This window comes from Somniosus microcephalus, chromosome 4 (genome assembly GCF_052327205.1).
Source record: "Somniosus microcephalus isolate GS21.2 chromosome 4, FLI_Smic_1.0, whole genome shotgun sequence".
Lineage (NCBI taxonomy): Eukaryota > Metazoa > Chordata > Chondrichthyes > Squaliformes > Somniosidae > Somniosus > Somniosus microcephalus.
In genome coordinates, this window is record NC_140990.1 from 238,775,954 (window position 1) to 238,803,034 (window position 27,081).

The following is a 27,081-nucleotide window of genomic DNA, read 5'->3' on the forward strand; positions in this document are numbered from 1 at the left end:
TCTTATTTCATCATTTAAAGTTCAGTTCAATTTGTTTAATTTCATATTGATCCTTACCAATACTTTTCTTCCAGACTTCATGAAAAAGTTAATCACGTGATTGAATATTGTTACATTAGGTAATTCAGTGCAATTTTCTGAATGACTGTCAAATTGACATTCTCCATTACTGGGCTGTAAAAAAAATTACAAGTTTAAATAAATGAGACACCATACTAAATATCAGTATTAGCCAACAATATGCAGCAATTTGACCCCCACATATCAGCTAAATGTCACGATATAACAGATATTTGATAAATTTTTGCATGTGGGAGGTGGGAAAGCAGCAGCCAGTAGCAGTTCTGGTGGGGCCAAACAGTGGGAGGGAAATCCAGCCCAGAAAGTTGTACTTTTGAGGTCCACACCAGGACTTTAGTACATAATTTAGCCGATATTACTGAGGAAGTGCAGTATTGTCAGAGGTGCCATCTTTCGGATGAAATATTAAATGAGATTCCATTTGCCTGTTCTGGTGATTTAGAAAGATGTTAAAGAACCCATGACATTATTTGTTGAATCTTGATGTGCACAAACTGGCTGCCACATTCGCCTATGTTTTGAGAGACAAGATAAGCCACTAACTAAATGCAGGTGTTTCTTGATGGGAAGGTCTTCACACCCCTTGTACTTCTGGAGAGGATACATCAAAAACAACTTTCTAATAGATTCTTCTTTCTCTCCTCTGGATTCCAATCTTTTTCTGTTCATTGTAACCTTACTTATTTCATCAATTTTGTTATAGTCATTTTTTTCTTAATTTTTTCTGCCCCTCCAAAGCTTCAACTTACTGTCTCACAACATCTTCTTCCTCACTGTATCCTCACCATACTGAAAGCAAGACTATCTCCTACTCCAACCCATTCTTTCCTAGATCATCATTACTGTAGAACTTGCTTACCTCCATCAGTCTTCCCATCCTCCTACAATTTATGGGCTTTTAAAGGCCAAGCTTGGCATCACCCGACTACTTCTTGATTTACCTCACCTATTCACTCTTTTAAACTTTGGTGATGTACCTATTATATACTAACATTTTGAGTATACTCCATATTACATTTATACAAGACCAAGATTCATCAAAAGAAAAATGAGAAATTTGTCATCACATTGGTATATTATTCAGCCCATTATGTCAGATCATATCACTAATGCTGTAATAGTTACATCAAAGTAAAGATGCAATTATTTTGGCATCAGTTCAGCAATGGGAAATTACCAATCATTGCATCACTGTCTTAGCAAGAGAGGAAGCCAATTCATTTTACCTGTTACGCAGTTATTAGAAAATGAGCTTTTTAAGCACCAAAGTAAAGAATAACGTTCCCCGTGCAAGCGCAGGAGATGCAACACCTATACTTTTACCTCCTCCCTTCTCACTGTCCAGGACCCCAAACACTCCTTCCAGGTAAAACAGTGATTTACTTGTGCATCTTTCAATTTAGTACACTGTATTTGCTGCTCACAATGCGGTCTCCTCTACACTGGGGAGACCAAATGCAGATTGGGTGATCATTTTGTGGAGCACCTCCATTCAGTTCGCAAGCGTGACCCTGAGCTTCCGGTCGCCTGTCATTTTAATTCTCTGCCCCACTCCCACTCTTACCTTTCTGTCCTTGCCTCTCATACTGTTCTAATGAAGCTCAATGGAAGCTCAAGGAACAGCACTGTATCTTTTGATTAGGCACTTTACAGCCTTCCGGACTCAACAGTGAGTTCAACAATTTCAGATCATAACCACTGCTCCCATTTTTTCGGACAGCAGCTGTTGGCAATGATTCTGCTGTTGCCATTTACACCTACTCTAGATCCATCTTTTGGTTCTTTACTTGTCCCATTACCACCCATCTTTTGCCTTGCACCATCGCCCCTTTAGTCATTTAATTCCTCCTGCCTCTCACACTATCACAGACCTTCCCTTTTGTTCTTTCCTCCCCTCCCCCCTTTTCCTGCCTATGTACTTGCCTTAAAAAAGCAAATCAAGCACTAGGGTTTATTTCTAGAGGGATAGAATTGAAAAGTAGTGAAGTTATGCTAAACTTGTATTGAACCTTGGTTAGACCACACTTGAAGTACTGCGTACAATTCTGGTCGCCATATTATAAAAAGGATATTGCTGCACAGGACGTGAGGAAAAAGAGGGGTAGAGCTATAGTAATAGGGGATTCAATTATAAGGGGAATAGATAGGTGTTTCTGTGGCCGCAAACGAGACTCCAGGATGGTGTGTTGCCTCCCTGGTGCAAGGGTCAAGGATGTCTCAGAGCAGCTGCAGAACATCTTGGAAGGGGAGGGTGAACAGCCAGTTGTCGTGGTGCATATAGGTACCAACGATATAGGTAAAAAATGGGATGAGGTCCTAAAAGCTGAATATAGGGAGTTAGGAGGTAAATTAAAAAATAGGACCTCAAAAGGTAGTAATCTCAGGGTTGCTACCAGTGCCACGTGCTAGTCAGAGTAGAAATAGAAGAATATTTCAGATGAATACGTGGCTAGAGGAATGGTGCCAGGGGAAGGGATTCAAATTCCTGGGACATTGGAACCGGTTCTGGGGGAGGTGGGACCAGTACAAACCGGACGGTTTGCACCTGGGCAGGGCAGGGACCAATGTCCTAGGGGGAGTGTTTGCTAGTGCTCTGGGGGAGGGTTTAAACTAAAATGGCAGGGGGTTGGGAACCTAAGCAGGGGGACAGAGGAAAGGGAAACAAGGATAAAAGCAAAAGATTGGAAAGAGAAAAACAAAAGTGGCAGTCAGAGAAATCATCGGTTTAAATCAAACATGGCGACAGTAAATAATAATTCTAATAGGTCTAAGAGCGTTAAAAAAACAAGCCTGAAGGCTTTGTGTCTTAAAGCGAGGAGCATTCGTAATAAGGTGGATGAATTAGCTGCGCAAATAGAGGTAAACGAATATGATTTGATTGGGATTATGGAAACATGGCTCCAGGGTGGTGAAGGCTGGGAACTCAACATCCAGGGGTATTCAATATTCAGGAAAGATAGGCAAAAAGGAAAGGGAGGTGGGGTAGCATTACTGGTTAAAGAAGGAATTAACACAATTGTAAGGAAGGATATTAGCTCTGATGATGTGGAACCTGTATGGGTAGAACTGAGGAATACCAAGGGGCAGAAAACATTAGTGGGAGTGGTATATAAACCGCCAAACAGTAATGCGGAGGTTGGGGATGGCATTAAAAGGGAAATTAGAGAAGCGTGCAAAAAGGGCACAGCAGTCATCATAGGTGACTTTAATCTACATATAGATTGGGCTAACCAAATGAGTAAAAATACTGTGGAGGAGGAATTCCTGGAGTGTTTACGGGATGGTTTCCTGGACCAATATGTCGAGGAACCAACCAGAGATCAGGCCATCTTAGACTGGGTGTTATGTAACGAGAAAGGATTAATTAGCAATCTTGTTGTACGAGGCCCCTTGGGTCGGAGCGATCATAATATGATCGAATTCTTCATTAAGATGGAGAACGAAGTAGTTGACTCAGAGACTAGGGTCCTGAATTTAAATAAAGGAAACTACGATGGTCTGAGGCGCGAATTGGGTAGGATTGATTGGGGAATGTCACTCAAAGGGTTAACGGTGGATAGGCAATGGCAAACATTCAAAGACCACATGGATGAACTACAGAATTTGTTCATCCCAGTTTGGCATAAAAATAAAACAAAAAAAGTGACTCAACCGTGGCTAACAAGGGAAATTAGGGATAGCATAAGGTCCAAGGAGAGGACATATAAATTGGCCAGAAAAAGCAGTAATCCAGAGGATTGGGAGCAGTTTAGGATTCAACAAAGGAGGACAAAGGGATTAATTAAGAGGGGGAAAATAGAATATGAGAGTAAGCTATCAGGGAACATAAAAACTGACTGTAAAAGCTTTTATAGATATGTGAAGAGAAAAAGATTGATGAAGTCAAGCGTAGGTCCCTTGCAGTCAGAATCAGGGGAATTTATAATGGGGAACAAAGAAATGGCGACCAATTAAATATATATTTTGGTTCTGTCTTCAAAAAGGAGGACACAAATAACCTCCCAGAAATGTCGGGGAACATAGGGTCTGATGAAAGGGAGGAACTGAAAGAAATCAGTACTTGTAGGGAAGTGGTGTTAGGGAAATTGATCGGATTGAAGGCCGATAAATCCCCAGGGCCTGATAATCTACATCCTATGGTACTTAAGGAAGTGGCCCTATAAATAGTAGATGCATTGCTGATCATCTTCCAACATTCGATGGAATCTGGAACAGTACCCATGGATTGGAGGGTAGCTAATGTTACCCCACTATTCAAAAAAGGTGGTAGAGAGAAAACGGGGAATTGCAGACCGGTAAGCCTGACATCGGTAGTGGGGAAAATGCTAGAGTCCATTATAAAAGATGTAATAGCAGAGCACTTGGAAAACAGTGACAGGATCGGACAAAGTCAACATGGATTTACAAAAGGTAAATCGTGCTTGACTAATCTACTGGAATTTTTTGAGGATGTAACTAGTAAAATAGATAAGGGAGAACCAGTGGATGTGGTGTATTTGGACTTTCAGAAGGCTTTTGATAAGCTCCCACATAAGAGATTAGCGTGTAAAGTTAAGGCACATGGGATTGGGGGCAAGGTATTGACTTGGATAGAGAACTGGTTGGCAGACAGAAAGCAAAGAGTTGGAATAAACGGGTCTTTTTCCGAGTGGCAGGCAGTGACTAGTGGGGTACCACAGGGATCAGTCCTTGGACCCCAGCTATTCACAATATATATTAATGATCTAGACACGGGAACTAGATGTAATATCTCCAAATTTGCAGACGACACAAAGCTGGGTGGATGTGTGTGCTGTGAGGAGGATGCCGAGAAACTACAGGGTGATTTGGACAGTTTGGGTGATTGGGCAGAAGCATGGCAGATGCAATATAATGTGGATAAATGTGAGGTTATCCACTTTGGTGTCAAAAACAGGAAGGCAGATTATTATCTGAATGGCAATAGATTGGGAGAAGGGGAAGTGCAACGAGACCTGGGTGTCCTTGTGCACCAGTCGCTGAACGTAAGCATGCAGGTGCAGCAGGCGGTTAAGAAGGCAAATGGTATGTTGGCCTTCATAGCGAGAGGGTTTGAGTACAAGAATAAGGATGTTTTGCTGCAGTTGTACAGGGCCTTGGTGAGACCACATCTTGAGTATTGTGTGCAGTTTTGGTCACCTTGTCTGAGGAAGGATATTCTTGCCATGGAAGGAGTTCAGCGAAGATTCACCAGGCTGATACCTGGGATGGCAGGAATGATGTATGAGGAGAGATTGGGTCGATTGGGCTTGTACTCGCTGGAGTTTAGAAGAATGAGAGGGGATCTCATTGAAACTTATAAAATTCTGGCAGGACTGGACAGACTAGATGCAGGGAGGATGTTCCTGATGGTCAGGGAATCCAGAACCAGGGGACACAGTCTAAGGATAAGGGGTAGGCCATTTAGGACAGAAATGAGGAGGAATTTCTTCACCCAGAGAGTGGTGAACCTGTGGAATTCTCTACCACACAGGGCAGTAGAGGCCAATTCATTAAATATATTCAAGAAGGAGTTGGATATATTTCTTAAGGCTAAAGGGTTCAAGGGGTATGGGGAGAAAGCAGGGACCGGGTACTGAACTAGGATGATCAGCCATGATCGCATTGAATGGCGGAGCAGGCTCGAGGGGCCGAATGGCCTACTCCTGCTCCTATCTTCTATGTTTCTATGTTTCTATATAGAGGCACCGGAGAGGGTGCAGAGAAGATTTACATGGATGATACCAGAAATGCGAGGGTGTATCTATCAGGAGAGGATGAACAGGCTGGGTCTCTTTTCGCTTGAAAAAAGGTGTGACCTAATTGAGGTCTTTAAAATTATGAAGGGTTTTGATAGAGTAGATACAGAGTGAGTGTCTCCACTTGTGGGGAAGAGCATAACTAGAGGCCATCAATGTAAGATAGTCACTGTCATAAATCTCATCATCGAGAAACTACCTATGAAATAACACTGGACGGCCAGCTGGTGGCGCTGTCCAAGGAGTATAAATACTCGGGCGTTGGCCCCAGCTTGCCAGGGACATTTTGTAAAGACAAGAAGCTAGTGGATACAACTAGACTTCCATGTTCTGAAATAAGTTGATTAAAGCCTTGCTTTATGCTCAAACCAAGTGCGTAGTGAGTTTTATAACGTCAGTCACCAAGAAATCAAATAAGGAATTCAGAAGAAACTTCTTTACCCAGAGAGTGGTGAGAATGTAGAACTCGTTACCACAGGGAGTAGTTGAGGCAAATAGTATAGATGCATTTAAGGGGAAGCTAGATAAGCATATGAGGGAGGAGGAAATAGCAGGTTATGCTGATAGAGTTAGATGAGGAAAGACAGGAGGAGGCTCAAATGGAGCATAAATGCCGGCATGGACGGATTGGACTAAATGGCCCATTTCTGTGCCGTATATCCTATGTAAAACCTGTTACATCTCTAACATTTTCCAACTCTGACGAAAGGTCATCGACCTGAAGCATTAATTCTTCTCTCTCCACAGATGCTGCCTGCTGAGTATTTCCAGCACCCATAGTATTTTGGTTTTATAAAGAATAATGCTATTTGACGGTTAAATCTATTTAAAGGTTATTGCAGATATCACATATTTGCAGTTGCTTGTATTGTATCATCTGTAGACATACTAGTGAGAGAGTAAAAAGAATCTACAGATGTAATCCTGTGATCTCTGATCCCTGGGCTTCCAATGGGGAACCACAATCCCAGGGAGCAGTTTGGAGAATATAGGGCCAGAAATTCGTGACCAAAGGCGTGAGTACGGTCGGGGTACTCACGCATCTGGCCGTTGGAAATGCCGGCGTTCAGCATGAACAGCACATGCGGGGAACGCCGGCATTTCCAGACCTCGGAACGAAGGGGTTCATAGGCACAGCGCGTGCGACTGCACAGGCAGCGCTTGCGCAGTGAACTTCGTAGATTTCATTCATGGATTCAGTGAGGGTAAGTCCTTACAAGTTACACTTGAAAAAAGCAGGTGTAAAGTTGTTCCAAGGCTGCGGAGGAAGATATATTTTATCGTGGAGCTTCTGAAAGGCAATATTTTTGTTTGGGAAAGGGAGGGAAGTTATTTTAAGAAATTTTAAGTAAGTTTTAAAGTTTAAATTTTTTTTTTTTTTTTTTTTATAAACGGGTTTTCAGAACAGTAGGTAGAAGGAGCAATTGTGGCTGTGTGAATGGAATGTAAAAATGAGTGTTCTAAAATGAGTAATGTAACATTTCCAGCACTTTTAAGAAAGAAACTTTTCATCAGTAATAAGTAATTATGTATGTATGTCCGCATATATTCCTTTACGTATATGTATGTATGTTTTATATTCCTTTACTAATGTGTATGAATGTATGTTTTTAATTATGATTTTCCAATAAGTTACTTTCTCTGAAAGTCATAATTAAATAATACATTCATACACATAAGTAAAGGAATATATACATAACACGCAAAGGAATATATACAGACATACATACTTTCAGAAGCTCCACGATAAGAAATATCTTCCTCCGCAGCCTCTGGAGCAACTGTACCCATGCTTTTTTCATGTGTAAGTTGTAAGGACTTGACCTCACTGAAATCATGAATGAAAGCGGCGAATTTTACTGCGCACGCGTTTTGCCTCTGAACCCCTTCGTTCAGAGGACAGGAAATGCCGGTTTTCCCCGCATGCGCTGTGCATGCTGAAAACCGGCATTTCCTCCGGCCAGACGCGTAAGTACCCCGACTGTACTCGCGCATTTGGAAGGGAATTACTGGGCCAACATTTTACATGTAAAAAAAATGAAAAATTTAACAATTGCACGATTTGCCCCCTCGCATCTGCGACTGAGGGTCATAGAGTCATAGAGTCATAGAGTAATACAGCACGGATAGAGGCCCTTCGGCCCATCGTGTCCATGCCGGCCATCAAGCCCTGTCTAATCTAATCCCATATTCCAGCATTTGGCCCGTAGCCTTGTATGCTATGGCATTTCAAATGCTCATCCAAATGCTTCTTAAATGTTGTGAGGGTTTCTGCCTCCACAACCCTTTCAGGCAGTGAGTTCCAGACTCCAACCACCCTCTGGGTGAAAAAGTTCTTTCTCAAATCCCCTCTAAACCTCCCGCCCTTTACCTTGAATCTATGCCCCCTAGTTATTGACCCCTCTACTAAGGGGAAAAGCTCCTCAGCATCCATCCTATCTATGCCCCTCACAATTTTGTACACCTCAATCATGTCCCCCCTCAGCCTCCTCTGCTCCAAGGAAAACAAACCCAATCTGCCCAGTCTCTCTTCATAGCTGAAGCGCTCCAGCCCTGGTAACATCCTGGTGAACCTCCTCTGCACCCTCTCTAACGCGATCACATCTTTCCTGTAGTGTGGCGACCAGAACTGCACACAGTATTCCAGCTGTGGCCTAACCAGTGTTTTATACAGCTCCATCATAACCTCCTTGCTCTTATATTCTATGCCTCGGCTAATGAAGGCAAGTATCCCATATGCCTTTTTTACCACCTTATCCACCTGTTCCGCCGCCTTCAGGGATCTGTGTACCTGCACACCCAGATCCCTCTGACCCTCCGTCTTGCCTAGGGTCTTTCCCTTCATTGTGTATTCCCTTGCCTTGTTAGACCCCCCAAAGTGCATCACCTCGCACTTTTCCGGGTTAAATTCCATTTGCCACTGTTCCGCCCATCTGACCAACCCATCTATATCGTTCTGCAGACTGAGGCTACCCTCCTCGCTATTTACCACCCTACCAATTTTAGTATCATCCGCGAATTTACTGATCATACCCTTTACATTCATATCCAAGTCATTAATGTAGACCACAAACAGCAAGGGACCCAGCACCGATCCCTGTGGTACCCCACTGGCCACAGGTTTCCAGTCACAAAAACAACCTTCGACCATCACCCTCTGCCTTCTGCCACTAAGCCAGTTTTGTATCCAATGTGCCAAGGCACCCTGGATTCCATGGGCTCTTACCTTCTTGACCAGTCTCCTGTGCGGGACTTTATCGAAGGCCTTACTGAAATCCATGTATACCACATCCACTGCGTTACCCTCATCCACACACCTAGTCACCCCCTCAAAAAATTCAATCAAATTAGTCAGACATGATCTTCCCTTGACAAAGCCATGTTGACTATCCCTGATTAATCCTTGCCTCTCCAAGTGGCGACAAATTTTGTCCCTCAGGATTTTTTCCAGTAATTTTCCTACCACTGATGTTAGGCTCACTGGCCTGTAGTTCCCCGGTTTTTCCCTACTACCCTTCTTGAATAATGGTACTACATTAGCGGTTCTCCAGTCCTCTGGCACATCCCCTGTGGCCAGAGAGGTCCTGAATATATGTGTTAGAGCCCCCGCAATCTCCTCCTTTGCCTCACACAGCAGCCTGGGATACATTTCATCCGGGCCTGGGGATTTATCCATTTTTAGGCCAGCTAAAACCGCCAATACCTCCTCCCTCTCGATGTTAATATGTTCGAGCATATCACAGTCCCCCCGCCCTATTTCTATGTCTACATCGTCCTTCTCCATAGTGAAAACAGATGCAAAAAATTCATTTAGAACCCCTCCTACATCTTCCGGCTCCACACACAGATTGCCACTTTTGTCCCTAATGGGCCCTATTTTTTCCCTAGTTATCCTTTTACCCTTAATATACTTATAAAACATCTTCGGATTTTCCTTTATTTTGCTCGCCAGTGTTATTTCATGGCCCCTCCTTGATCTCCTAATTTCTTTTTTAAGTATCCCCCTGCACTTTTTGTACTCCTCTAGGGCTTCCTCCGTCTTTAGCCTTTTGTATCTACCAAAAGCCCTCCTTTTTTTCCTAATCCATTCCCGTATATCCCCTGACATCCACGGTTCCCTGTGGTTTTTGGAACCACTCTTGACATTTATGGGAACATGTTGCCCTTGTATGATCTCAATCTCCCTTCTGAAAGCCTCCCATTGCTCCGATGCGGATTTTCCTACAAGTAGCTGATCCCAGTCCATTTTGGCCAGATCCTGCCTTATCCTATTAAAATCGGCCTTCCCCCAATTTAGAACCTTTATTTCCGGCCCATCCCTGTCCTTTTCCATGACCACCTTAAATCTTACCATATTATGGTCACTATCACCAAAGTGCTCACCTACTAGCACTTTTTCCACTTGGCCGGCCACATTCCCTAGAATTAGGTCCAGTACCGCCCCCTCTCTTGTAGGACTTTCTACATGCTGGCTCAAAAAGCTCTCCTGGATGCACTTTAAGAATTCTACACCCTCTGAGCCTTTCACACTTTGACTATCCCAGTTAATATTGGGGAAGTTGAAATCCCCCATTATTATTACCCTATTATTTGCACATTTCTCTGAGATTTGCCTACATATCTGTTCCTCTATTTTCCCCTGACTGTTTGGAGGCCTATAGTACACTCCCAGCAAAGTGCTTGCCCCCTTTTTGTTTTTAAGCTCCACCCATATGGCCTCATTAGAGGTCATATGGGTCCAAGGAGGTGCATTGCGCAAGAGGTCATCGTCGTACATATCCTCACACTGTTCCCTTTCGGGAACTGTATGAAGTGGTGGAAGGATTTATGGCCGTGATTAACGCTCATTCCATGACTGTAACCATCTTTGAACCAGCCATTAGGGTGGTTAGTCCTATGGCGTGAGGGTTTTACGGGCTCCCACAGCCCATCTGAGGGGGGGGGGCCACCCACACCCACGGAAGCAAGTATCCCGCTGGATGTCCACCCAGAATTTATAGTTGGAGCTCCGACTCCACTTGCCGGGACTGTCTGGAGTGGGGTTCGAAACCCTACTCCTTCTGGCCCAGCGGCGGGGATGCTTACTGCTACGCAAAAGGCCCACTCCGCACAAAAGGTGACACCCATACGTTTCCTGCGCCTTTTCCCTCCCCATGACTGGAGCCCGATGCTGCCACTTGAAAGACCAAGCTATCATCTGCCCTTTTTGCGGTGCCTTTGACTTCTCATTACCAATGATGAGCAGGCGCTGCGCCTCCACCTCCTTGAGGAGATTGCTGAGTTCAATTGTGAGTTCTTTTAATGCCATGAATTGTGCTCATTCCAGCCATTTCACGTTGCTAATCGGATTGGGCCTTTGGCATAGCGGTAGGATCCCCGCCGCTGGGCCAGATCAGGGTAGGGTTTCGAACCCCGCTCCAGACAGTCCCGGCAAGTGGAGTCGGAGCTCCGGCTCTAAATTCTGGGTTGACATCCAGTGGGATATTTGCGTCCGTGGGTGTGGGTGGCCCCCCCTCCTTGTATAGCTTGTGGGAGCCCGTAAAACCCTCCCGCCATAGGACTAACCGCCCTAATGGCTGGTTCAAAGATGGTTACGGTCACGGAATGAGCGTTAATCATGGCCATAAATCCTTCCACCACTTCATACAGTTCCCCAAAGAGAACAGTGTGAAGACACGTATGACGACGACATTGCTAAATAAATACATGGAATTAAAAAAATTCTTTTAGGGCTTTTAAGTCTTTAAATTGCTTTAATTCTGTTTAAAACTACTTCAGATTCTTCAAAATAATGTAAACGTTTTTAAAATTTTATAAAAGTTCACAAAACATTCATAAAATAGCAGATAACTTACTTTCCCTGCAGCTGTGTAACTACAAAGTCCTCTGCAGCTGCTTGGAGAGATTGGGGGCATGTCCTACTACAATGAGACCTTAAGGGGCGTGTCTCACTTGCACTGCACGCTCCAGGCTTCGCGCTGGCTGCACTCCTGGGCGGCGTGACGTCATACGCTGCCCGGGATTCTTCTTTTTGAAACACCAATTCCAGGCGTCCCTGGAGGTGATCGGCAGGAGCGTCGGGTAAGTGCATATACGGGGCTTGCACGCGCGGCAAGCCCCGTTCACGAATTTCTGGCCCATAATGTTATATAGGTTATGGAAATACAATGGGCAAAACTATATCATGACCAACTTTGCTTTATAGAAATCTGCTTAATCAGATTTTGATAGCCTAATGGCAATGTGGTGTTACAGATGAGTAGTTTTTCCTCAACTAACACCTGAAACAGTATGACAATTATCCTACCTTTATGTCAAGAATTTCAAACAACTTGAAGCCATTTGCGTCCAGTGTGTTGGGCTGTGTAATTCGCAGTTCAAGACCAGGAGCCATGCTGTTCCCCATGTTGATGACCTGGAAGCAAGTTAAATATGAGCAGATAAGTAGATGTACTGTCAAACCCATTATATCAGAATGTCTTATGCAGCATTCGCACACAGCTATGAGAAATACTATTAGTCAGGTTATAAAAATTATTATTAATCCATGACATCTTGCTACCTTTCATATTCACTCTTTATATGAATTGCCAACAACATTACTAACAGAGGCTGATTGTTCAACTTTTAGGGGCAGAAATGGGACCTCATTTCACCCATTTTATGGAGGGGTTGTAAAACCAGCACAATGAGGGCCAATTTTGGGGAGCAACATCCTGTGGCCAATCAGCGCTGGGGTAAGGGCAACGCTATGTTGATGTAGGTGGCTGCCAGGCGCCTGCCTAAAATGGACGTTAGGCCCCATATATATGTAATGCCTGTTTCAGGACCCCTGCACTAAATTAGTGAGCAATTAGCAGAGCAGGCTCTAGGCCTGCTCTGCTCAGAATGTTTCAGCGGTCGCTGCGACCTAAGCAGCAATCATCATCAAAAAGCAATTTAAAAAGTTCATGTCTGCTGCAGCAGTGTAATGAATTACTCCATTTTCTGTCCCCACCACAATTTGCCTTTTAATGGCAAGCTATTTAAGACGTACGGCGGGAACTTGAGCAGCGGCAGTATAAAAGGTAACCCCGAGTGCGGGTAGGCCTCAGTGCGGCGGGAACTCGAGCAGCGGCAGTATAAAAGGTAACCCCGAGCACGGGTAGGCTTCAGTGCGGCGGGAACTCGAGCAGCGGCAGTAGAAAAGGTAACCCCGAGCGTGGGTAGGCGTACTAATCTCCAATCTCCAATCTTAGGGAGGGAGAGAAGTAAAAAGTAATCGAGGTGTGACATCACCACAAAACAGGTAAGTGATTGGTTGGGAGTATTTCTCCCTTTTTTAAAACTTTAGCTCTGTGGTTCATAGTTTTTAAGGTCTCTGTGGTGCAGCGGGGACTGTTTATAAACCAGGACCCTTAAATATATCATTTAACTGTAGTGAAATTGGTGGGATTCATTTGTTTAATTTAATTGCAATTAATTAAAGGGTAAGTCATGGCAGGACAGCCCGGTGCCGTGGTATGCTCCTCCTGCGCTATGTGGGAACTCAGGGACACTTCCTGTCTCCCTGACAACCACATGTGCAGGAAGTGTGTCCAGCTGCAGCTACTGGCAGACCGCATTACGGTGCTGGAGCAGCGATTGGATACATATTGGACCATTCGCGATGCTGAGGACGTCGTGAATAGCACGTTTGATCAGTTGGTCACACCGCAGGTAAAGTTGGCATAGGCAGAGAGGGAACGGGTGACCAACAGGCAGAGTAGTAGGCGCAGGCAGGTAGTGCAGGGGTCCCCTGTGGCCATCCCCCTCTCAAACAGATATACTGCTTTGGATACTGATGGGGGGGATGGCTTACCAGGGGAAGGCAGCAGCAGCCAACTTCCTGGCACCAGGGGTGGTTCTGCTGCACAGAACGGGAGGAAATGGACTGGGAGAGCTATAGTGATAGGGGATTCTATTGTAAGGGGAATAGATAGGCGTTTCTGCGGCAGCAAACGAGACTCCAGGATGGTGTGTTGCCTCCCTGGTGCAAGGGTCAAGGATGTCTCAGAGCAGCTGCAGAACATTTTGGAAGGGGAGGGTGAACAGCCAGTTGTTGTGGTGCATATAGGCACCAACGATATAGGTAAAAACTGGGATGAGGTCCTAAAAGCTGAATATAGGGAGTTAGGAGGTAAATTAAAAAATAGGACCTCAAAGGTAGTAATCTCAGGATTGCTACCAGTGCCACGTGCTAGTCAGAGTAGAAATAGAAAGATATTTCAGATGAATACGTGGCTAGAGGAATGGTGCGAGGGGGAGGGATTCAAATTTCTGGGACATTGGAACCGGTTCTGGGGGAGGTGGGACCAGTACAAAACAGACGGTTTGCACCTGGGCCGGGCCGGGACCGATGTCCTAGGGGGAGTGTTTGCTAATGCTCTGGAGGAGGGTTTAAACTAAAATGGCAGGGGGTTGGGAACCTGAGCGGAGAGACAGAGGAAAGGGAAACAAGGATAAAAGCAAAAGACAGCAAGGAGAAAAACAAAAGTGGCAGGCAGAGAAATCAAGGCCTAGAAATTCATTAAGGCGCTGCCAGCTTTGCGGCCAGTTACCGCCTAAAGAGGGCTTCTGCGCCAAAAAGGAGTTTGCGCTGATATTCAGCGCAGCGGTATTGGCGGCGGTAGCCGTTAGCGCTGCGCCGGCACCGATGACATCATCGGTGTGCGCAGTGCCCCGGTTCCGCCCCGAAACCGGCCCGATCCCCATATTTAGTTGCGGCCGCCTCCTCCGCAGCGGCCGCAAACAGCGACCAGAAAACGGGGCCGTACTGTAGCCTTAGTGAGGCGCTTTAAGGTGGAGGTGCGGCCGGCCGCTTTTTCGGCGGCCGCCTGCCCGCACCTCCTTCCCCGGCCTCCTCCACCCCCACCCCCCCGCGGCATTGCCGGCTGCTTTCCGCGAACCCGGCACTTCTCCGTGGTGCCGGGCTCATTTGCCGGCACTATCCAGCGGTGATCTCCCCGTTGCAGGCAGCTCCCCCTTAAGAGGAGGAGGCCTGCAGTACCGCAGCCTGCCGCTCCGCAGCGGCTGGCGCAGCGGCGCCAAGAGCGCTGAAATTCAGTTTCAGCGCCCCAAGCGGAGGCGGACACACCCTGGAATAGCGCCCGGTTCCAAATTGGGGCGCAAAAACTGAATATCTGACGATCGCAAATGGCTCCCCGCCCAGCGCTAACTTTTGGGCGCTAGCCAGCTGGCGGGGCCATAGTGAATTTCTAGGCCCAAGGGTTTAAATCATACATGGCCACAGTAAATAATAATTCTAAGAGAGTTAAAAAGCAAGCCTGAAGGCTTTGTGTCTTAATGCAAGGAGCATTCATAATAAGGTGGATGAATTAGCTGCGCAAATAGAGGTAAACGAATATGATATGATTGGGATTACGGAAACATGGCTCCAGGGTGGCCAAGGCTGGGAACTCAATATCCAGGGGTATTCAATATTCAGGAAAGATAGGCAAAAAGGAAAAGGAGGTGGGGTAGCATTGCTGGTTAAAGAGGGGATTAACACAATTGAAAGGAAGGGTATTAGCTCTGATGATGTGGAATCTGTATGGCTAGAACTGAAAAATACCAAGGGGCAGAAAACGTTAGTGGGAGTGGTATATAGACCTCCAAACAATAATGCGGAGGTCGGGGATGGCATTAAATGGGAAATTAGAGAAGCGTGCAATAAGGGCACAGCAGTTATCATAGGTGACTTTAATCTACATATAGATTGGGCTAACCAAATTAGTAACAATACTGTGGAGGAGGAATTCCTGGAGTGTATACGGGATGGTTTCCTGGACCAATATGTTTAGGAACCAACTAGAGATCAGGCCATTTTAGACTGGGTATTATGTAATGAGAAAAGATTAATTAGCAATCTTGTTGTGCGAGGCCCCTTGGGTCAGAGCGATCATAATATGATAGAATTCTTCATTAAGATGGAGAGTGAAATAGTTGACTCAGAGACTAGGGTCCTGAATTTAAATAAAGGGGACTACGATGGTATGAGGTACGAGTTGGGTAGGATTGATTGGGTAATGACACTCAAAGGGTTGACGGTGGATGGGCAATGGCAAACATTCAAAGATCGCATGGATGAACTACAGAATTTGTTCATCCCAATTTGGCATAAAAATAAAACAAAAAAGGTGACTCAACCGTGGCTAACAAGGGAAATTAGGGATAGCATAAGATCCAAGGAGAGGACATATAAATTGGCCAGAAAAAGCAGTAAACCTGAGGATTGGGAGCAGTTTAGGATTCAACAAAGGAGGACAAAGGGATTAATTAAGAGGGGGAAAATAGAATATGAGAGTAAGCTTGCAGGGAACATAAAAACTGACTGTAAAAGCTTTTATAGATATGTGAAGAGAAAAAGATTGGTGAAGTCAAGCGTAGGACCCTTGCAGTCAGAATCAGGGGAATTTATAATGGGGAACAAAGAAATGGCGACCAATTAAATATATACTTTGGTTCTGTCTTCACAAAGGAGGACACAAATAACCTCCCAAAGATGTCAGGGAACATAGGGTCTAATGACAGGGAGGAACTGATAGAAATCAGTATTTGTAAGGAAATGGTGTTAGGGAAATTGATGAGATTGAGGGCCGACAAATCCCCAGGGCCTGATAATCTACATCCTAGGGTACTTAAGGAAGTGGCCCTAGAAATAGTAGATGCATTGTGGGTCATCTTCCAAAATTCGATAGACTCTGGAACAGTACCCATGGATTGGCGGGTCGCTAATGTTACCCCGCTGTTCAAAAAGGGTGGTAGAGAGAAAACGGGGAATTACAGATCGGTAAGCCTGACATCGGTAGTAGGGGAAATGCTAATGCTAGAGTCCATTATAAAGGATGTAATAGCAGAGCACTTGGAAAAAAGTGACCGGATCGGACAAAGTCAACATGGATTTACAAAAGGTAAATCGTGCTTGACTAATCTACTGGAATTTTTTGAGGATGTAACTGGTAAAATAGATAAGGGAGAACCAGTGGATGTGGTGTATTTGGATTTTCAAAAGGCTTTCGATAAGGTCCCGCGTAAGAGATTAGCGTGTAAAATAAAGGCACATGGGATTGGGGGCAAGGTATTGACTTGGATAGAGAACTGGTTGGCAGACAGAAAGCAAAGAGTTGGAATAAACGGCTCTTTTTCCGAGTGGCAGGCAGTGACTAGTGGGGTACCGCAGGGACCGGTCCTTGGACCCCAGCTATTCACAATATATATTAATGATCTGGATGAGGGAACTAGATGTAATATCTCCAAGTTTGCAGATGACACAATGCTGGGCGGGCGTGTGTGCTGTGAGGAGGATACCGATAAACTCCAGTATGATCTGGACAGGTTGGATGATTGGGCAGAAGCATGGCAGATGCAATATAATGTGGATAAATGCGAGGTTATCCACTTTGGTGTCAAAAACAAGGCGGCAGATTATTATCTGAATGGCAATAGATTGGGAGAAGGGGAAGTGCAACGAGACCTGGGCGTCCTTGTGCACCAGTCGCTGAAAGTAAGCATGCAGGTGGTTAAGAAGGCAAATGGTATGTTGGCCTTCGTAGCGAGAGGGTTTGAGTACAGGAACAAGGATATCTTGCTGCAGTTGCACAGGGCCTTGGTGAGACCACATCTGGAGTATTGTGTGCAGTTTTGGTCGCCTTATCTGAGGAAGGATGTTCTTGCCATGGAAGGAGTGCAGCGAAGATTCACCAGGCTGATACCTGGGATGGCAGGAATGACGTACGAGGAGAGATTGGGTCGATTGGGCTTGTACTCGCTGGAGTTTAGAAGAATGAAAGGGGATCTCATCGAAACTTATAAAATTCTAACAGGACTAGGCAGACTAGATGCTGGAAGGATGTTCCCGATGGTCGGGGAGTCCAGAACCAGGGGTCACAGTCTAAGGATAAGGGGTAAGCCATTTAGGACAGAGATGAGGAGGAATTTCTTCACCCAGAGAGTGGTGAACCTGTGGAATTCTCTACCAAAGAAGGCAGTAGAGGCCAATTCATTAAATATATTCAAGGAGTTGGATATATTTCTTAAGGCTAAAGGGATCAATGGATATGGAGCGAAGGCAGGAACAGGGTACTGAATTTGGACGATCAGCCATGATCTCATTGAATGGCAGAGCAGGCTCGAGGGGCCGAATGGCCTACTGCTGCTCCTATCTTCTATGTGTCTATGCTCCCTATCCATATTTTCTGATCCCCAGCCAAGTGTGCTACAGGCCAAGCTCTTTGGGCAAGATTTTCCTGTGCCCTTCGCCAATTCACATTAAGGGAGGGGCTCCCATCACAAAATTGGTCCAGGCCAGCTCACTCTTTACAGTCAATTAAGTTTTTTTTTAAATTCGTTTATGGGATGTGGGCATCGCTGGTGAGGCCAGCATTTATTGCCCATCCCTAATTGCCCTCGAGAAGGTTTTGGTGAGCCGCCTTCTTGAACTGCAGCAGTCCGTGTGGTGAAGGTACTCCCACAGTGCTGTTAGGGAGAGAGTTCCAAGATTTTGACACGGCGACGATGAAGGATCGGCGATATATTTCCAAGTCAGGATGGTGTGTGACTTGGAGGGGAACCTGGAGGTGGTGGTGTTCCCATGAGCCTGCTGCCCTCGTCCTTCTAGGTGGAAGAGGTCGCGGGTTTGGGAGATGCTGCCGAAGAAGCATTGGCGAGTTGCTGGAGTGCATCTTGTAGATGGTACACACTGCAGTCACAGTGCGCCGGTGGGGGAGGGAGTGAATGTTGAAGGTGGTAAATGGGGTGCCAATCAAGCGGGCTGCTTTGTCCTGGATGGTGTCAAGCTTCTTGAGTGTTGTTGGAACTGCACTCATCCAGGCAAGTGGAGAGTATTCCATCACACTCCTTACTTGTGCCTTGTAGATGTTAGAAAGGCTTTGGGGAGTCAGGAGGTGAGACATTCACCGCAGAATACCTAGCCTCTGACCTGCTCTTGTTGCCACAGTATTTATGTGGCTGGTCCAGTTAAGTTTCTGGTCAATGGTGACCCCCCAGGATGTTGATGGTGGGGGATTTGGCGATGGTAATGTCATTGAATGTCAAAGGGCGGTGGTTAGACTCTCGCTTGTTGGAGATAGTCATTGCCTGGCACTTCTGTGGCGCGAATGTTCCCTGCCACTTATCAGCCCAAGCCTGAACGTCGTCCAGGTCTTGTTGCATGGGGGCATGGACTGCTTCATTATCTGAGGAGTTATGAATGGCACTGAACACTGTTGTGGGGCTTTATAATGAATATGAACATCCTTCTGTTTTTTCCATCATTTTCTATTGTTATTCTGAATACATTTGTGTGAATAATGAGTGCTGAGGACATCATCAAAGAACTGGCTCTAATGATTTATTTAGCTGTGAGTCTTCAAAATTAACCTTGGTCATGCACTCAGCATGCTTCACAGATCATGCAATTTCAACTGTGCTCATCTCAGCTGTTTGGCTATTGGATCCTGTAAGTCTTCCAAGCAAGTTCTCAGACTAAAGTCTTAAACATTCACCATTTTAACAAAAATATTCAAAAAGAAAAGAAAATAGGCACAAATAGGGATTTTTTTTTACCATCTTCCCAGAATTCTTTTAACTTTGATTTTTGAAACAAGATCTGACGGTAAGACTGTCTACATCAAACTTTAACAAAAACCTAATGTTTGACTACCAGTAGAACGGAAAAAATGATGCCAAATATTCGCCTTTTACAGCGTGTTAAACCTTGACAGACAGCTACTGAATTAAATATTAACATGTTCTCTTGGCACTTACCTATCTACAGAACTAAAGCAAGGTCCAGAGGCAGAACCTTAGTCCAAAAATCCAAAAACAAGCAAACACACACAAATACATCTGTAGTTTGAAGAACAAAGACTTACTTGGAATGAATAATTGATATTCTGATATGTGCAAGGCGAATCAGAGAAAGTAAATGTCTCTGTGTCATCGTCTGTGGCTCCCTCGTACACAAATGAAGAAGGAAACACCGATCTTTCAAAAAGAGAGTGCAGTACTATTTTAACAAGCTTGAGGAAAGTATTGCTCAATACCTTTTCATATGCATTCCTAGCAAAAATACATGTTTACTGAATGTGAAACATCTGCTCATACTAACATTATCTATGTACTTGTGTTGGGTAATAAACAAGATTTAACCACCATCTGTGCTTTGAATTTCTCATTAAGCAAAGAAGAAAACTCAATGTAAAACAATGTTGAGTCCGGAAGACTGTAAAGTGGCTTGCAGGTAAAACAGCGATTTACTTGTACATCTTTTAATTTAGTGTACTGTATTCGCTGCTCACGATGCGGTCTCCTCTACATCAGGGAGACCGAATGCAGATTGGGTGATCACTTTGTTGAACACCTCCATTCAGCCCGCAAGCACAAGCCTGAGCTTCCGGTCACTTGCCATTTTAATTCTCCGCCCCACTCCCACTCTGACCTCTCTGCCCTCAGCCTCCTACACTGTTCCAACAAAGCTCAAGAGAAGCTTGAGGAACAGCACCTCATCTTTCGATTAGGCACTTCACAGCCTTCCAGACTCAACACTGAGTTCAACAATTTCAGATCATAACCTCTGCCTCCATTTTTCCGGACAGCAGGTGCTGGTAATGTGAAATAAAAACAGAAAATGCTGGAATACTCAGCAGGTCAGGCAACATCTGTGGAGAGAGAAACAAAGTTAACGTTTCAGGTCAATGACCTTTCGTAAGCTAGAAATCTGCTGTTGTCAGTTACAGCTCCTCTAGACCTATCTTTTGTTTCTTTACTTGTCCCATTACTACCCCTCTTGCCTTGCACCGTCATCCCTTTTGTCATTTAATCACTCCTGCTTTCCACTCTATCACAGTCCTTCCCTTTTGTTATTTCCTCCCCTCCCCACTTTCTCTGCCCCTGCACTTGCTTAAAACCTGTTACATATCTAACTTTTTCCAGTTCTGACAAAACGTCATTGACCTGAAACATTAACTCGGTTTCTCGCTCCATGGATGCTGCCTGACCTGCTGAGTATTTCCAGCATTTTCTGTTTGTATTGCAGATTTCCACAGTATCCACAGTATTTTTCCTTTGTATCAGCCCATTTTTATTACTTTGAGGAATTAGGCTTTAGAAATGCAAAACACAAAATGAAGGCCTCTTTTAAACCTGCTTAAAATGTACTTCAATCTTAGTTTCGCTCACCAGTTATGTTTTTGGTGATGGTTTTGTCAATGAAAGGATGAACAAATTGTATAGTGTTCTGCCATATACTTTTAACTATTATTATAGCTGATGTTCACTATTTTAGGGGAATTTATAATGGAGAACAAAGAATATGACAGACCAATTAAATACATACTTTGGTTCTGTCTTCAAAAAGGAAGACACAAGTAACCTCCCAGAGATGTCGGGGAACATAGGGTCTAATGAAAGGGAGGGACTGATAGAAATCAGTATTTGTAGGGAAATGGTGTTAGAGAAATTGACGGGATTGAAGGCCGATAAATCCCCAGGGCCTGATAATCTACATCCTAGGGTACTTAAGGAAGTGGCCCTAGAAATAGTAGATGCATTGCTGGTCATCTTCCAAAAGTCAATAGACTCTGGAACAGTACCCATGGATTGGCGGGTAGCTAATGTTACCCCACTGTTCAAAAAAGGTGGTAGAGAGAAAACGGGGAATTACAGACCGGTAAGCCTGACATCGGTAGTGGGGAAAATGCTAGAGTCCATTATAAAAGATGTAATACCAGAGCACTTGGAAAACAGTGACCGGATCGGACAAAGTCAACATGGATTTACAAAAGGTAAATCATGCTTGACTAATCTACTGGAATTTTTTGAGGATGTAACTGGTAAAATAGATAAGGGAGAACCAGTGGATGTGGTGTATTTGGACTTTCAAAAGGCTTTCGATAAGGTCCCGCATATGAGATTAGCGTGTAAAGTTAAGGCACATGGGATTGGGGGCAAGGTATTGATTTGGATAGAGAACTGGTTGGCAGACAGAAAGCAAAGAGTTGGAATAAACGGCTCTTTTTCCGAATGGCAGACAGTGACTAGTAGGGTACCGCAGGGATCGGTCCTTGGACTCCAGCTATTCACAATATATATTAATGATCTGGACGAAGGAACTAGATGTAATATCTCCAAGTTTGCAGACGACACAAAGCTGGGTGGACCTGTGTGCTGTGAGGAGGATGCCGAGAAACTCCAGTATGATTTGGACAGGTTGGGGGATTGGGCAGAAGCATAGCAGATGCAATATTACGTGGATGAATGCAAGGTTATCCACTTTGGTGTCAAAAACAAGGCGGCAGATTATTATCTGAATGGTAATAGATTGGGAGAAGGGGAAGTGCAACGAGATCTGGGCGTCCTTGTGCACCAGTCGCTGAAGGTAAGCAAGCAGGTGCAGCAGGCGGTTAAGGCGGCAAATGGTATGTTGGCCTTCGTAGCGAGAGGGTTTGAGTACAATAACAAGGATGTCTTGCTGCAGTTGCACAGGGCCTTGGTGAGACCACATCTTGAGTATTGTGTGCAGTTTTGGTCACCTTATCTGAGGAAGGATGTACTTGCCATGGAAGGAGTGCAGTGAAGATTCACCAGGCTGATACCTGGGATGGCAGGAATGACGTACGAGGACAGATTGGGTCGATTGGGCTTGTACTCGCTGGAGTTTAGAAGAATGAGAGGGGATCTCATCGAAACTTATAAAATTCTAACAGGACTAGACAGACTAGATGCAGGAAGGATGTTCCCGGTGGTCGGGGAGTCCAGAACCAGGGGTCACAGTCTAAGGATAAGGGGTAAGCCATTTAGGACAGAGATGAGGAGGAATTTCTTCACCCAGAGAGTGGTGAACCTGTGGAATTCTTTACCAAAGAAGGCAGTAGAGGCCAATTCATTAAATATATTCAAGAAGGAGTTGGATATATTTCTTAAGGCTAAAGGGATCAAGGGATATGGGGAGAAAGCAGGGACAGGGTACTGAATTTGGATGATCAGCCATGATCGCATTGAATGGCGGAGCAGGCTCGAGGGGCCGAATGGCCTACTCCTGCTCCTATCTTCTATGTTTCTATGTTTATACTCACCATGCTTCTAACAGTAATGTTTTACATGCTTTGGTTTCCATACTAAAAAAAAATCCTTTTTTCTTATACAACCCTGCAATTATATGTACGTGTATTATTCCATAGTGATGACATTAAGAAAGCTCATCATAACTGTCATTCACTTTTAGCATCTTATTAGGAATATTAATAATTATAAATGTTATAAATATATAAAGTTGAGTATAAACTATTCGTGGTATTTTTGCAAGGGCCTGTTGTTAGTGGACCTCCTCGCAGGATAAGAATGCAGGTTGGGTATTGGGCCATAGCATCATAGCCCCATTTTCCAATTTGCGCTTGCGTCATAAAATTATTGCCAGAAGCAACACAGGTGAAGTGGTTGCTGATCAGCAATTTCTTTTTCTTCACTTCAGGCATGCACATGGCCCTTTCTGCAAACATAGGATGAAATGCAGAACTCTGAAAATACATGTGAACTAAAGCTGCCTGGCACAAAACTAAATGTTATTTTTTTTTAATGTATATAAAAAATATTAATTTTATTTTAAAGAGTAATCACTGCAAACTTTATGGATTTAAACCTTAGTTTTTATTATTGTAAGAAGGACTTTGGGCAATACATTGACGTATTGTCTACTTGTGCTTTTGTATTAGTCCTTCTTAATTATTTTGCTAATGTTACTTCTACGTGATGCCCTGTTGGAAGGATTAGGTGTGAAGGATTTCTGAGATCTCCCCTGAAGATCTGCTTGTGATTCTGCTGGCTGTCTACCTCAATTTGTTGTAGCCTAGATAGCTCCAGCAATGTGGCAGGAATATGCATTTGTTTATTGTGAAAATTGTTCCTTGTCTGCAGTTCTGGTGTTGGAGCTGATGCAGAGTGGAGATGACATCTTTGTAGAAGCCTCCTCAAACAACAGTCACAATAGTTGACATATACAAAATACTGTGGATGCTGGAAATTTGAAATAAAAACAGAAAATGCTAGAAATACTCAGCAGGTCAGGCAGCATCTGTGGAGAGAGAAACAGAGCTAACGTTTCAATGACATTTCATCAGAACTGGAAAAAGTTACAGATGTAACAGGTTTTAAGCAAGTACAGAGGCAGGGAAAAGGGGAAGGGGGGGGGGGGGAAGAACCAAAGAGAAGGTCTGTGATAGGGTGGAAGGTGGGATATATTAAATAACAAAAGGGATGAAGGTGCAAAGAAAAAGCAGGTAGTAATGGGACAAGCAAAGAAACGAAAGATGGGTCAAGGCTGGCATCTTATGCGAATGAAGTGGGGCCCCAAGGGTTTTCAGGCTTATATGTTCCTTTATAAGTGAAAACCATCACATTCTTATTGAGGAGTACATCCCATATATCTGTAGTTCAGAATTTATATTCAACAGCTTAAATTGTATAAAATGCTGAAAAAAATGTCATGGCCAAATAGCTGAAGGTGGCACATCCTGGTGTAAGCACTGGGATGTGCCTGCCGGCAACTTCCATGGGTGACCCTGATGAGCTTTCCGGGGTTGGGAGGTGTTCCCTCATTATTCTATCCATGGTTGGCAACACCACCACCAGGCGTACATTTGGGGTGTCCACAAGCCTCAAGTTGCTGGAAAATCTGGTGAATGCTGGGTCAGGCTCACCCCCAGAAAGCCCAGGGAGGTGCTCCCTCAGAGACCTTTGTAAGGGTACTCAATCTTCAGGAGTCCAGGCTAAAAGCAGGGCCTAGGGCCCCAAGTGGGGTCCACAAGTTCCTGCAAAACCACCAATGTAAGGTTGGAACTCCAATGTAAGTAGCAGATTACTGAGTAGGGCTTGAACCCTTTAACATTTGACTCCGAGGCGGGAGTGCTACCACTAAGCCAAAGGATTACTCCCTAGCATTGCACGATCAAAATAAATGTTTGATGATAGTTATTAGGCCATATAATGAATGCCATTTAATTGTGTTTTATTCCCGCTTCTCATCTGGTTTTTAAGAAATTCTGCTCATAAACCAAAGCTGCACCAAGCAGTTGAGATGATCCACGACTACATCCTGAATTTTTTGGAAAGATATTTTGTTATTGTGGAGAAAAAGTATCAGAATTAGTGTATTCAGTAGAAACAGTGACCATTTGGGTCCAGAATGGTTAGATGCTATAATAAGCAGTTTTACTAGTGTGTTAACATTTTTTTCTTTGCATGTTTCAAGTGAATACACTGCAGTTTTTGTGGCACAATTTTTTTTTTAAATTGTAGATTATACTTCACAATACATTTAGAAAGCTGCAGCAATGATTTATATAACCTCGGTCCCAAACTCAATGTTGTTCAATTTTTTATTGTAGACGATAGATTACTTACCCATGGACTGCAACGTTAACCTCATATTTTAAGGGTAAATCTAGAGTGACAAAGTTATCATGAAGTAAAGCCAGACTCTGTTCGTTTTCACTGTAGGAGTAAACACAGGAAGTATACAATTTTAGATGTGTGAAGTGGCATATATTTATCTAGAAAGCAAGTAATAATTAGCTTACACGTGCCCAGTGGCTTGCTGAAATAACATATGTATGTAATTTTATATGCAGCTGTAAAAAACAGTGCCTGCACAAATTCATTCTCATTACTTAAACTGTTATCTTTTTGCTCCTATCCTCAATAAAGCATCTCTTGTCTACACTGTTTCTCTACAGGCCATATAATAAATGTGCTTCCCTGCAAGGACTTAATGATGCACAACAACACTCTTCCCTAACCTCTGCATTTCACCAAGCAGTGTATCGCTTTCCTTAACACAGCACTTTTTTATTTATAAAATGCTTACCAAGTTGCATTAACAGTGATAACAATGTCTTCCTCTGCTCTGGTAAGCTTGCTGGTATCCAGAACAAAACTTAATTCCACCTAGGTGACAAACACCAAAAGAATACATTTTAGTGAGCACTACACAGACAGCTGAAAAGTAGAAAGGTCAACATCGAAGTTTACCTTATACAAGCAATGACTAATGTAAGGATGTGTCACAGGATTCTTTTAAACACCAATTTGTTCACATTACAGAATGTATTTCTAACTACACTACATTCCATAATGGATGATATAAACTATGGTCACAATTTTTATACATTGGCAGGCAACTGAAACCATTTTAAATCTTGTCATAGCATGCAACATTAAACCTGTATGTAGTTATCATTATTTGCTGTCATTAAAATGTTTTGCTAAAACTCATCAGCATTATATTTCTATAATACCTTTTTATGCATCATAACACACGAGTGTTTATTTTCCCCGTTTCAATTGGGGTTTTTTTAGGCAAGGTGCTCATCATTTTGTTTTGCCACTTACTTTAAGCATCAAGTAGTCTCAGTTCAGGGACAGATATAGGATCAAGTTCCTTTTTATCTCTCCAACTATTTAGCGGAGACCTAACATCAATAGAGCATCCTTATTGCATCAGTGAGAATACTTCATTTTTACACCAATATCCTTTGGTCTTTCCGAATGGGATTAACATTTGGTGCCAAACTGTATGCAATTTTGCATTATGAGACCATGACCTCTGTGAAATCAGTTAAGAGCAGTCAACTTCATTTTATATAGGACAACAGCTCAGAGAGAGAGAGAGACTTTAATCCCTTCTGTTTGGCCTAGGTTGGACTGAGGCAGAGCCGGCCTTATGGGTGGGCAATATGAGTGACCGCCCAGGCGCTGTGGTCAGGGGAGCGCCGTAGTCAAGAGGGTCTGACATTAATGGCGTCGACCTCTGAGAAGAACTTGGTTGTTTTTAAAGTCAGCTTCCAATGGATTGTAGAGCTCCTCAAGAAGAGCAAACTTCAAGTTTCAAGAGCAAGTTCCTAAACTCATGGATAGCACTTAGGATCCTGTTAACCATGCCTGTATCGGTTGCAAACGGAGCTTCTCGAAGTTGAAGCTCATAAAAACATATTTGCGATTGGCCATGAGAGACAACAGGCTATCTTCGCTGGCCATCCTGTCTATTGAGAATGATGTGGCTCAAAATATCTTGGTGGACAAAGTTTTTTTAATTTGTTATTGTTATTTATTAGTTTAGTGTTTAATTTAATGTTTAGTTCATTTGTCACTTAGCTATAATATTACTTTTTATGACTTACAGCGTTTATTATTTAAATTATAAAAAACCTTTGAGATTACATCTTTATTTCTG

General features: G+C 43.8%; 1 protein-coding gene across 1 annotated transcript in view; it reads right to left on the reverse strand.

The window, feature by feature from the left end:
- itga4 (integrin alpha 4) overlaps positions 1-27,081 on the reverse strand; it is a 198,921-nt gene that overhangs the window by 12,422 nt on the left and 159,418 nt on the right. The window contains exons 20-24 of the mRNA XM_085985973.1: positions 25,717-25,796; positions 25,254-25,343; positions 19,730-19,841; positions 12,145-12,252; positions 58-174 (exon numbers count right to left, since the gene is read on the reverse strand). Coding sequence (XP_085842099.1) covers positions 58-174; positions 12,145-12,252; positions 19,730-19,841; positions 25,254-25,343; positions 25,717-25,796 — 507 coding nt within the window. The remainder of the gene's footprint in view (positions 1-57; positions 175-12,144; positions 12,253-19,729; positions 19,842-25,253; positions 25,344-25,716; positions 25,797-27,081) is intronic.